The sequence below is a fragment of the Hyperolius riggenbachi genome, chromosome 6 (genome assembly GCF_040937935.1).
Source record: "Hyperolius riggenbachi isolate aHypRig1 chromosome 6, aHypRig1.pri, whole genome shotgun sequence".
In the NCBI taxonomy this organism is placed as follows: Eukaryota; Metazoa; Chordata; class Amphibia; order Anura; family Hyperoliidae; genus Hyperolius; species Hyperolius riggenbachi.
In genome coordinates this window covers 94,378,396-94,391,545 of record NC_090651.1, presented here as the reverse complement: position 1 = coordinate 94,391,545, position 13,150 = coordinate 94,378,396, and the positions used below count along the sequence as shown (strand labels likewise).

The window sequence follows — 13,150 nt, the reverse complement described above, 5'->3', positions numbered from 1 at the left end:
GACCGGTTTGACATCCCAGTGTTAAGGATAATATTGGGTACAAATTAAAAAAAAAGTTTTCAGAAAGACCTTGTAGTTTTTGAGAAAATTGATGTTAAAAATGCAAAGAAAATTGTTTTTAAACTGTCGTTTTTTTGAGTTTAAAATACATTTTTCTTTGCATTTTAAAATCGATTTTCTCAAAAACTACTCTTTTTGGAAAATTATTTTTTTGACTTGTACCCACTATTCTCCTCAACATATGTTATGCGTGTGTATGGGGGGGGGTTTCTATTCACTGCTAAAGTCGGCATGAAATTACGTGAAAACTATGCAAAATTTTACGTGAAATTACGAATGACCATATGAAAAATCTATTCAATTTAAAATCGTAATTACGTATAGGTGTAATTGCAAAAATGTACGCAAAATGTCACCTAATCGTAATTGTGATGATCATTACAGGACATAGACTTTAATACAAAGCCTGCAACAGGCCCATAGAACTGTATGGGCAGTGAGCTGACATGCAGAATTATTCTGCAATGCAACTGTGAACTAGCTCTTACATTTAAAAAAATAAAATAAATGAATACTGGCTGCCTTCATAATCACTCCAGATTTACGTTAAAATAGATAAGATGTACGTTAAGTTTGGTTATTTTTGAAAGTGGAATTGATTGTGACTTGTTTACAGTGCGCATACAGCTGCAGAACAGGGCACACTGATGCTGGAGAAGGGCAATGTTTTTTACATTACAAAATGCAATCTTACCTGCTATGAATCATTTCATTTTGGCGATCCTCTAGTCTTTACACTTCAACTACTTTTTCCTCATCTGTTGCTCAGCCTGATCTACTATCAAAAAGAAGATGAGTTTCGCACAATAGGCCCGATCCAATGCACATTTTCTCTTAGGAGATAATTTTTTATCTTCTGTTTAATTAACTTAGAACTTAGAAATGAAGTTCCAAAAAGTAGGTAGAAAAGTACTGTCAAAACTATTCTGAGTATTTTGTTGCTGGCGGGTGGCTTAACCAGCTTAGCGGTATGGACGAGCTCAGCTCGTCCATGACCGCCGCGCTGGATTGCTCTGGCCCTGGTGGGCCAACTTCATAATTTTTTTTTAAACACGCAGCTAGCACTTTGCTAGCTGCGTGTTTATACCGATCGCTAACCGCCGATGCGCCGCTACCCGCCACGTAACAGGGGCCCCCCCAAGACCCCGTGTGCAGCCTGGCCTATCAGCACCAGGCAGTGCTAAGGGGTGGATCGGGACTCCCTCCGACGCCATCCCGATCATCGCCATGGCGACAGGGGAAGCCAAACAGGAAATCCTGTTCTGATCGCCGGAGGCGATCAGAAGAGGTGGGGGGATGCCGCTGCACAGCGGCTATCATGTAGCTAGTGCTAGGCTAGCTACATGATTAAAAAAAAAATGTGCATGCGCCGCCGCCCTGGCTGTTCTAATAGAACGCCAGGCATTATATTGATAAGATGTGAAAATTCACCTAGGAGAAAACTTAGAAGAAAAAGTGAATTGGGTTGGGCACAATTTCTGATATGGTATAAACGATCAAGTAAAAAAACGACCCACCAACTGCCGACAGGTTTCAGACGCACAGTGGTCCTTAAAGGGAAGGTTCAGGGAGGGTGGGCAAAAAATAAAAATCAAATTCCACTTACCTGGGGCTTCCTCCAGCCCGTGGCAGGCAGGAGGTGCCCTCGCCGCCGCTCCGCAGGCTCCCGGTGGTCTCCGGTGGCGCGCCCGACCTGGCCAGGCCGGCTGCCAGGTCGGGCTCTTCTGCGCTCCAAGGCCCGGAACTTCTGCGTCCCACGCCGGCGCTCTGACGTCATCGGACGTCCTCCGTGCTCTACTGCGCATGCGCAGTAGTTCTGCGCATGCGCAGTAGAGCCCGGAGGACGTCCGATGACGTCAGAGCGCCGGCGTGGGACGCAGAAGTTCTGGGCCTTGGAGCGCAGAAGAGCCCGACCTGGCAGCCGGCCTGGCCAGGTCGGGCGCGCCACCGGAGACCACCGGGAGCCTGCGGAGCGGCGGCGAGGGCACCTCCTGCCTGCCACGGGCTGGAGGAAGCCCCAGGTAAGTGGAATTTGATTTTTATTTTTTGCCCACCCTCCCTGAACCTTCCCTTTAATCATAGCATAGTGCTTCTACAATTGCTTCTACAGCCTCTGTATTATTCTACAACCAGAATATTATTGTTTTTTTATGATTGTGAGTTATTCATTTTTATATGCAAGACTTCCCCTTTTTGGGGTGTGTTTCTGAGCTAATTTGGGTTGGGGTGTGGTTTTATGTTTTATTAATGTCACACCTCACTCTGAACCTATGCTGCGGTTAAAGTGGTATGAAACTCAGCATTTCTTCTTAGCTCTAAAAGATTTTTTACAGCATAAAACACTTTCTTCTTCAGTGGAACGCTTCCTACTGCATCCGAAGAGAAGATAACATTATGTTTTGTTTACATTCCTTTCTTGGCTACAATTATTATACATTTCTGGCAGTGCAGAAATTAACTGCACACATAATAGAAGCACAGAGAGGTGAGAAATGATCACTGGATACATTATAATATATGAATATAGCATCTATGCACTAAAATGCAATGGCAGCTTTCAGGACAGCTAAACTGTACTTTGGGAACTTGTAATTTGTAAATGGACAATAATACTTGAGCACAAAGGCAAATAAGATAACAGTTTAGGTAATAAATAAGGTAATATAAAAGAAGTAGGAAAACCCATTTTATTAAATATTATGTCAGAGTGTAATCCTACTAGGACCATTGTTACCTGATTGATATAATAAAGGACTTTTTTTATACCATATTGGACATTGTGCAGAGCCCATTTTCTTTTTGGACTGCTTCTGGGGACTGAGTCCTCTGTGTCCTGCACTTTTCACATTTACAGAGTTTGAGCTGATTCGATCTATTTAGCCCCATCTACTCTCATTACATGGCATGCACCCACCATGCCTCCTTACACAATGTGACTGTGTGCTGCCTCACTGCATTGATGCAGGAGGTTCAGCCAGAGCTCCCTACAGTCGGGCTTTCCCAGTCAATCCCCTTATCTTCTGTGTGCAGCAATGTCACTTGTATACACAAGGTAATGTGGTAAACCTGTAGAGTGCCACAAAGGGAGTTTTATATGTGGTTTCAATTGTATGTTACCTAAATATTACATTGTTTACTAAATCAATGTCTACTATTCTTCCTCTTACTAGGTGGAATGCAATCGGCTATTTCATCCCAACCAGGTAATGTTTTACTCCTTAACCAGTTCAGCCTTCAGTCGTTTTCACTTTATGCATCCGAGCAATGTTCACCTCCCATTCATTAGCCTATAACTTTATCACTACTTATCACAACGAACTGATCTATATCTTGTGTTTCCGCCACCAATTAGGCTTTCTTTGGGTGGTACATTTTGCTAAGAGACACTTTGCTGTAAATGCATTTTAACAGGATGAATAAGAAAAAAAATGGAAAAAAAATAATTATTTCTCAGTTTTCAGCCATTATAGTTTTAAAATAATACATGCCTCCATAATTAAAACTCATGTATTGTATTTGCCCATCTGTCCCGGTTATTACACCTTCAAATTATGTCCCTATCACAATGTATAGCGACAATATTTTATTTTGAAATAAAGGTGCATTTTTTCCGTTTTGCATTCATCACTATTTACAAGTTTAAAATTAAACAAAAAAATAGAACTATTTCATCTTTACATTGATATTTGAAAAAGTTTAAACCCTTAGGTAAATATTTAAGTTTTTTTTTTTTTATTGTAATTATTTTTTTTTTTTATATTAAACATTTTATTTGGGTATTTTTGGGAGGGTGGGATGGAAATAGTATTTGTTTGGGATAAATATATGTGCATTTTTATTTATTTTTACAATTAGTTGTAATTTTACTTTTTGGCCACAAGATGGCAGCCATGAGTTTGTTTACATGACGTCACTCTAAGCGTAACATACGCTTAGAGGGACGCAAGAAGCCAGAAAAAGCGAAGTTTCCGAGAGAAGCTGTCACTTTTTCTGCGGGGGAGAGGAATCAGTGATCGGGCACCATAGCTCGATTTACTGATTGCCTGGCTAACGAACCACGGGCCGGGAGGCATGGCCTCCTGGACGTAGGTACTACGTCCAGGAGGCAAAAGTGGTTAAAGAGAACCTGTAACAAAAAAAATTCCCCAGAGGGGTACTTACCTTGGGAGGGGGAAGCCTCAGGGTCCCAATGAGGCTTCCCCCATCCCTGTAGCTGCAGGCAGTCCAGTGCTGGCTCCCCCGAAGTATCCCGCAATCCTGGCTCGACAAGGCTTGATATATTTACCTTCCCTGGCTCCAGCGGGGGCGCTGTTGCGGCTCTCCACACGGAGATAGGCGAAAATAGTGGATCTCTGTCCGGTCCGCTCTACTACGCAGGCGCAGGAGACATGCGCCTGCGCAGTAGAACGGCCCGACAGCGATCTTCTACTTCTGCCTATCTCAGAGCGGAGAGCCGATCCTGCATCTGCACTGGAGCCGGGAAGGTAAATATTTACATCCCCGCCGTTCCGGGAGGATTTTCGCCACCGCCTTGGGACACTGGAGGACAGGGAAGCCTCAACAGGATATGGAGGGTGTCCCCCATAGCCCCCCCCTCCCCCAGGAGAGTACCCCCAGGAGAGTACCCCCAGGGGAACTTTTTCTCATTACAGGTTTTCTTTAAAGAGTTATACATATATTGAGGCCAGTTTTACAGTAAATAATCAAGAATAGCAGAAAATATTAAAAATACAGCTGCAAATACAATAAAAGTAAGCAATACTTTACCATGCAATAAAATGAAGCAATTACGTTTTTTTTTTTTTAAAGTGTAGTTTTTTTTTTACATTCAAGTTTTATTTCTTTTTTTCTCATAGGAGGAATTCAGTCGGGTTTTGCATACCAGACAGGTAATAAATACAAGTCAAGTACAAGTAAACCCTACCTTAAATTAAAAAGCAGCCATTGCTGACTAGATCACCATGGTCCACTTCTTACCACCCCTCACTAGGATTTTCCATAGGTAGTAGTTTGCGTGGCCTTCTGCCCTTCCTAGATGCTGGTCGCCATCTTTTGGACCAATGAGACTGGAGACCGGCAGAAGTAGATAGTGGCACATGGTCCGTAGCCTCAAGTCAGACCCAGGTGTCTTGGAGTGGAGAAGGCCGCTCAACCCGCCACTACTGTACAATGGAAAATAGTGAGTGCACAGGGTACTGCACTAGTCAGAAATAGACCGGCCATTTGTTTTTACATTTTAATAGGGGATTCATTTATTGAAACAATGAAGTTTTCAAATTCAAGAGCTTGTATTATTCTCCATCCACCTACATACAATGCTTACAGCATCATCTATTGTTACAAATAAGTCCCTCCCTTTTCACATGAATACACAAATAACATGTCTGTACAGCACTTGTTCCCAGCAGTGCCAACCGCAGAATCAAGTTCTATCCTGATGGGCAACACTGATAGGGTGTGTGGTGCGCACCTTCATTTTTTACTTAATTGGGTCACAAGCAGGTGTTTCATCTCAACTATGTTTACACTTTTTGAGGCTAATTTTACTATAAACTACAAACACTTCCTTTGAAAAATAACACAATTCCTAAAATAAAGATAAGCAACAGTTTTCTATTAAAAAAGCATAAAATTATTTTATGATTTTACATTCAAAATGTAAACGTTTGTTTGTTATTATTTTTTTTCCTAGGAGGATCAGAATCAAGTGCTTCCTTTAAACCAGGTAAACTAACTAGTCCTACAGGCAAAACAGTACAGGCGTCTTATAACATAAAAATATGCAATACTTTTCCGTTTAGTTAAAAGTTGAGAAATCATTTTTGAAAGAGTACAGATTCTAAATTAACAAGCTTTTATTTGTTTCTTTTTTTTTACTAGGAGGAACACAATCCAGTTTTTCATTTCAGATAGGTAATATTCTACAGCCTAAGAATCGTTTATATTTTGCAGACAAATTTACTGTAAATGATCAAGAATAAACAGCATATCATCCATAGAATAACAAAATACTTTTGAATAATCATTAGGAAATTGTTTATTAAAGGAGTCTATTTTTAAACTGAATTTTTTTTCATTTCTAGGAGGAACACAGAATGGTGCTGAATCTCAACCAGGTGATATGTTATACTTTAAAGTAGTATTAAATTAATGATATGTTAAAGTCCATTTCCAGGCACAGATCTCAAAATACCACCTAGCAGTCTAGTAATCATTGTATTTAGATGTTATATATTGGGGTGGATGAAGCTTCCACACTTACATAGCTTGTCTTAAAGAGAACCCGAGGTGGCATATGATAATCCTAATAGGACCCAGTACTGCCTGGGTCGCGGCTTGGCTTCCTAACAGAGGCGGGGAGCGGTGGGGGGAGCCTGGAATCCAGGCAGAGATGCTACGAGGCTGACTGACAGCCTCACATAAATAAAGCCAACTAGCCTGGCGATCATTTAAGGGGGTGCAGCACGGCGCAGTAGGGGCTGGCAGCAGCGGTGGTACAATGACCCAAAGGCATGTCATTGTGCACACGACATGCCTCTGGGTCCTATTAGGAATTATCATATGCCACCTTGGTTCTTTTTAAAGCAGCAAACACAAGGAAATAAATGGATATTTTTCTATGAAGAGGGAAGCTTCTGGATCCTCCAAAAGCTTCCCATGTGCTCCTGGAGACCACCGTTGGAACGCGCGGGCCCCCTGAAACATATCCAACAAGAGCCTGTTGGATATGTTATCATGGCAACTGCAGGGAAAGCCGGAGCCACACGCGACCACACTCAGGCACATCAGGGAGCACGGATGCGAATGTCAAGAGGGTCTCAGCCAGTGACAGTGGTCTTGAAACTGCACATGCACAGGACACTGCCAGTGATGGGAGTGCGATCAATGAGGCGCTTGGCAAGGACAGTGCATGCCCAGGAACCCATAAATCAGTCTCAGACTTGAATTTGGCTGACAGCATCACAATAGTGGGCACTTGCAGTAAACCGACAAGTAACCTAAAAGAAGAAGCCCCATGTAAGTAAGTCATCTTGTTATCCCATCTCAAGTTTTCCTACATGGTGTGAATGGAAGACAACAAGCCACATACTGCTTACTTTTCTCGCAAGCAATAATGGTGGCACCTAGCAATTCACTAATCCATTCCAGTGTATGAAGCCATGTGGATTGCCACTTAAGGTTAATTATATCACCAATAATTATACATTTGTATAATTAATCAGCAGTATATTGTCTGTAATGTAACACTACCCTCCCAGGGATGTTTAGCCTAGGCTATGATTTAGTGCAAAGTTCTCCCATAAGAACACTCTGGGAGATCATGTGATGTACCTGCTGACTTCACAGAAAAATAAATACTTCACAGTGATTCAACTTGCCAGCAGTAAACTTGTCAGCATCTCTGATAAATGTAAGAAAGTATAATAGGGTGCGGAATGATTTTACAATGATCAATTTATTAAATAATTTATAAATATATAACAAAAACAAACAAAACAAAAATCAAGCATTTTAATTCACTGAGTTCTATACATTTCTTCACATTTTCCTGTCTCTATCCTTGGTGGAAATATACCCACTAGCTGTCAGAACAGATGACGATAGTAACAATTTCGGAAGGGAAAGCTTATAGAGACTCTGTAACAAAAATTTCAGCCCTATTTCTTCTATCCTATTAGTTCCTATACCTGTTCTGATGTGGTCTGTCTTACTGCAGCCTTTCCTAGTTGCATAGTGGCTGTATTATCTCTGTTATATAATCTAATATTCTTTCCTTTGCCGGGTTTGTCAGCTGAGGCAGGAATGTCCAGGTCTGCTTGTGATAGGATAGAAGCAATACACACCCTCTCCATGCCCCCTGCAGGCTCTGTGTGAGTCACAGACTGAGCTCCTCTCAGCCTATCACACTCTGGTTAGCAGCCATGTCTTTTGTTTGTAAGCACTGCCTAAAACTGGCAATTACAAGCCAGGATCGCAGCAGGGAGTGGCAGAAACAGCAGAAACAGAGGGGCCCAGGAGAACATAATAAATAGAATGGTATGCTTTTTATTGTAAGAATTTTAACCACTTCAGCCTACAGCTTCGAAAATCTTATGCATCCGAGCAATGTTCACCTCCCATTAATTCGCTAATAACTTTATCGCTACTTATCAAAATTAATTGATCTATATCTCGTTTTTTCCGCCACTAATTAGGCTTTCTTTAGGTAGTACATTTTGCTAAGAGCCACTTTACTGTAAATACATTTTAACAGGAAGATTAAGATAGAAATACAAAAAAAATCATTATTTCTCAGTTTTTGGCCATTATAGTTTAAAATTAATACATGCTACAGTAATTAAAACCCATGCATTTTATGTGCCCATTTGTCCCGCTTATTACACCATTTAAATTACGTCCCTATCACAATTTATGGCGCCGATATTTTATTTAGAAATAAAGGTGCATTTTTTCAATTTGCGTCCATCACTATTTACAAGCTTATAATTTTAAAAAATGTAATAACAACAACAACAACAAATAACATTTGTAAAGCGCTTTTCTCCCGTGGGACTCAAAGCGCATAAGCATGGCTCCGACCATCGTGGTACAGAGGAAGAATTTTATAAATCTGGAAATGCCAGGCTAAACAGGTGGCTTTTCAGTCTGGATTTGAATAGCTCCAGGGATGGTGCTGTCTTTACTGGATGTGGTAGGGAGTTCCAAAGAGTAGGGGCAGCATGACAGAAGGCTCTGTCTCCAGATTTTTTGAGGTGCACTCTGGGAGTGACCAAGTTTATAGAACTTGCTGATCTGAGGTTGTGAGAGGTGTGGTGCAGCTTCAGCAAGTCCTTCATGTATCCAGGGCCCAGATTGTGCAGGGATTTGAATGTCAGCAGTCCAATCTTGAAGAGTATTCTCCATTCTACTGGTAGCCAGTGCAGTGAGCGAAGGATCGGTGTAATGTGACAGTGGCGAGGCTGGTTTGTTAGCAATCTGGCAGCAGCATTCTGCACTAATTGCAGGCGACACAGGTCCTTTTTGGGGAGGCCAGCATAAAGGGCATTGCAGTAGTCCAGCCGTGATGTGATGAAGGCGTGGACTAGGGTTTGAAGATCCTCTGGGGGAATCAGATGTTTAATCTTTGCAATAAGATACTCTCTTGACATGTATATTTAAAAAGTTCAGACCCTTAGGTAACAATTTATGTAGTTTTTTTTTTTTTAATTGTAATTTTTTTTATTATTTTTTTTAATACAAAAATGTATTTGGGTAATTTTAGTTTGGGAGGTAAATAGCCAATTTTAGATGTAATATAATGTATTTTTTATTCAATACAGGTATGTGGGTGCAGTTTACTATTTGGCCACAAGATGGCCACATTCAAAAAATTCCTAGATGCGAACGATGTCGCATCTAGGAACTAAAATGAAGAGAAGTTGTTTCCTGGGGGCAGAAATACCACGCTCTCTGATGAGAAAGCGTCGGTATTTCTGCCGGGGACTTGGATCGGTGAATGGGAATTATATTCCCATTCACTGATCGGGGAGGCAGCGGGGGCGCGCGCGGGCGCGCGCCCGATCGCGCGCACCACACGGCTGCAGCACCACTGCCTATCTGGACGGATATATGCGTCCAGATATGGCGAAGTGGTTAAAGTACAGATTCTCTTTAAAGAGGAACTGTAGTGAAAATAGCGTAATTAATAAAATTGTTTTTTTTTTTACAGTATTCATTTATAGATTTTTTAGTCAGTGTTTGCCCATTGCAAAATGTCTCCTCTCCCTGATTTACATTCTGAAATGTATTACTGGTAGTGACATCTTTAGTTCTGTCAGCTGAACTGTATGGAATGTTCGTTACTGTGAGTTCTATGCACAGAGGGGGATGTTGCTTGCTTGGCAGTTGGAAAAAGCCGTTATTTCCCATAGTGCAACGAGGTTCACTGACAGAAAACTGTCAGGACCTTGGTCATGACATCACATTGTGGGAGGGGTTTCACCACAATATCAGCCATACAGACCCCCTTGATGATCTGTTCAAGAAATTGTTAAGATTTCTAATGGGAAAGGGGGTATCAGCTACTGATTGGAATGAATCCTTGGTTAAAGGTCCTCTTTAACCACATAACGACCGCCCCCAGCCGATGGGCGGCGGCAAAGTCTGGGCCCAAACGACCGCAATACGCCCATCGGCGGGGGCGGCTGCGGGAGTGGCTATGCGGCGATCGCGTCATTCGTGACGCGATCAGCCGCCGGGGACTGGCTCCGCCCCCCGTTCGCCGTAACCCGCCGGCCGTTCGGAAGCGCCGGCGGGTTACTGGCATCCGGATCGCCGCTGCAACAGTGTATAATAGGCTTTGTAATGTATACAAAGCCTATTATACTGGCTGCCTCCTGCCCTGGTGGTCCCAGTGTCCGAGGGACCACCAGGGCAGGCTGCAGCCACCCTAGTCTGCACCCAAGCACACTGATTTCCCCCCCCCCTGCCCCCTGATCGCCCACAGCACCCCTCAGACCCCCCCCTGCCCACCCCCCAGACCACTGTTTGCACCCAGTCACCCTCCTAATCACCCATCAATCACTCCCTGTCACTATCTGTCAACGCTATTTTTTTTTTAAGTCCCTAATCTGCCCCCTACTCCCTCCTGATCACCCCCCCACCCCTCAGATTCTCCCCAGACCCCCCCCAGACCCCCCCCCCCGTGTACTGTATGCATCTATCCCCCCTGATCACCTGTCAATCACCTGTCAATCACCTGTCAATCACCCGTCAATCACCCCCTGTCACTGCCACCCATCAATCAGCCCCTGATCTGCCCCTTGCGGGCAATCTGATCACCCCCCCACACCAATAGATCGCCCGCAGATCCGACATCAGATCACCTCCCAAATCCATTGTTTACATCTATTCTCTCCTCTAAACACCCACTAATTACCCATCAATCACCCCCTATCACCACCTGTCACTGTTACCCATCAGATTAGACCCTAATCTGCCCCTTGCGGGCACCCAATCACCTGCCCACACGCTCAGATTGCCCTCAGACCCCCCCCTTATCAATTCGCCCGTGCAATATTTACATCTGTTCTCCCCTGTAATAACCCACTGATTACCTGTCAATCACCCATCAATCACCCCCTGTCACTGCCACCCATCAATCACCCCCTGTCACTGCCACCCATCAATCAGCCCCTAACCTGCCCCTTGCGGGCAATCTGATCACCCACCCACACCAATAGATCGCCCGCAGATCCGACATCAGATCACCTCCCAAATCCATTGTTTACATCTATTCTCTCCTCTAAACACCCACTAATTACCCATCAATCACCCCCTATCACCACCTGTCACTGTTACCCATCAGATTAGACCCTAATCTGCCCCTTGCGGGCACCCAATCACCTGCCCACACGCTCAGATTGCCCTCAGACCCCCCCCTTATCAATTCGCCCGTGCAATATTTACATCTGTTCTCCCCTGTAATAACCCACTGATTACCTGTCAATCACCCATCAATCACCCCCTGTCACTGCCACCCATCAATCACCCCCTGTCACTGCCACCCATCAATCAGCCCCTAACCTGCCCCTTGCGGGCAATCTGATCACCCACCCACACCAATAGATCGCCCGCAGATCCGACATCAGATCACCTCCCAAATCCATTGTTTACATCTATTCTCTCCTCTAAACACCCACTAATTACCCATCAATCACCCCCTATCACCACCTGTCACTGTTACCCATCAGATTAGACCCTAATCTGCCCCTTGCGGGCACCCAATCACCTGCCCACACGCTCAGATTGCCCTCAGACCCCCCCCTTATCAATTCGCCCGTGCAATATTTACATCTGTTCTCCCCTGTAATAACCCACTGATTACCTGTCAATCACCCATCAATCACCCCCTGTCACTGCCACCCATCAATCACCCCCTGTCACTGCCACCCATCAATCAGCCCCTAACCTGCCCCTTGCGGGCAATCTGATCACCCACCCACACCAATAGATCGCCCGCAGATCCGACATCAGATCACCTCCCAAATCCATTGTTTACATCTATTCTCTCCTCTAAACACCCACTAATTACCCATCAATCACCCCCTATCACCACCTGTCACTGTTACCCATCAGATTAGACCCTAATCTGCCCCTTGCGGGCACCCAATCACCCGCCCACACCTCAGAACGCCCTCAGACCCCAGCCCTGATCACCTCGCCAGTGCATTGCTTGCATCTATTTCCCCCCTCTAATCACACCTTGAGACACCCATCAATCACCTCCTGTCACCCCCTAGCACACCTACCCATCAGATCAGGCCCTAATTTGCCCCGTGTGGGCTCCTGATCACTCGGCCAAACCCTCAGATCCCCCTCAGACCCCCTTCCGATCACCTCCCCAGTGCATTGATTGCATCTATTTTCCCCTCTAACCGCCCCCTGAGACACCCATCAATCACCTCCTGTCACCCCCCTAGCACTCCTATCCATCAGATCAGGCCCAATACATCCTGTCATCTAAGAGGCCACCCTGCTTATGACCGATTCCACAAAATTTGCCCCCTCATAGACCACCTGTCATCAAAATTTGCAGATGCTTATACCCCTGAACAGTCATTTTGAGAAATTTGGTTTCCAGACTACTCACAGTTTTGGGCCCGTAAAATGCCAGGGCAGTATAGGAACCCCACAAGTGACCCCATTTTAGAAAGAAGACACCCCAAGGTATTCTGTTAGGTGTATGATGAGTTCATAGAATATTTTATTTTTTGTCAAAAGTTAGCGGAAATTGGATTGTTATTGTTTTTTTCACAAAGTGTCATTTTTCACTAACTTGTGAGAAAAAATAAAATCTTCTATGAACTCACCATACCCCTAACGGAATACCTTGGGGTGTCTTCTTTCTAAAATGGGGTCACTTGTGGGGTTCCTATACTGCCCTGGCATTTTAGGGGCCCTAAACCGTGAGGAGTAGTCTAGAAAACAAATGCCTCAAAATGACCTGTGAATAGGACGTTGGGCCCCTTAGCGCACCTAGGCTGCAAAAAAGTGTCACACATGTGGTATCGCCATACTCAGGAGAAGTAGTATAATGTGTTTTGTGGTG

At 44.1% G+C, this 13,150-nt stretch overlaps 1 protein-coding gene across 3 annotated transcripts in view; it reads left to right on the top strand.

The window, feature by feature from the left end:
• Positions 1 to 13,150, top strand: part of LOC137522492 (protein rtoA-like) — a 63,123-nt gene that overhangs the window by 32,792 nt on the left and 17,181 nt on the right. For all 3 annotated transcript variants that reach the window (XM_068242561.1, XM_068242562.1, XM_068242560.1), the window contains exons 14-18: positions 3,231 to 3,263; positions 4,917 to 4,949; positions 5,753 to 5,785; positions 5,941 to 5,973; positions 6,144 to 6,176. In XM_068242561.1, the coding sequence (XP_068098662.1) occupies positions 3,231 to 3,263; positions 4,917 to 4,949; positions 5,753 to 5,785; positions 5,941 to 5,973; positions 6,144 to 6,176 (165 nt within the window). The remainder of the gene's footprint in view (positions 1 to 3,230; positions 3,264 to 4,916; positions 4,950 to 5,752; positions 5,786 to 5,940; positions 5,974 to 6,143; positions 6,177 to 13,150) is intronic.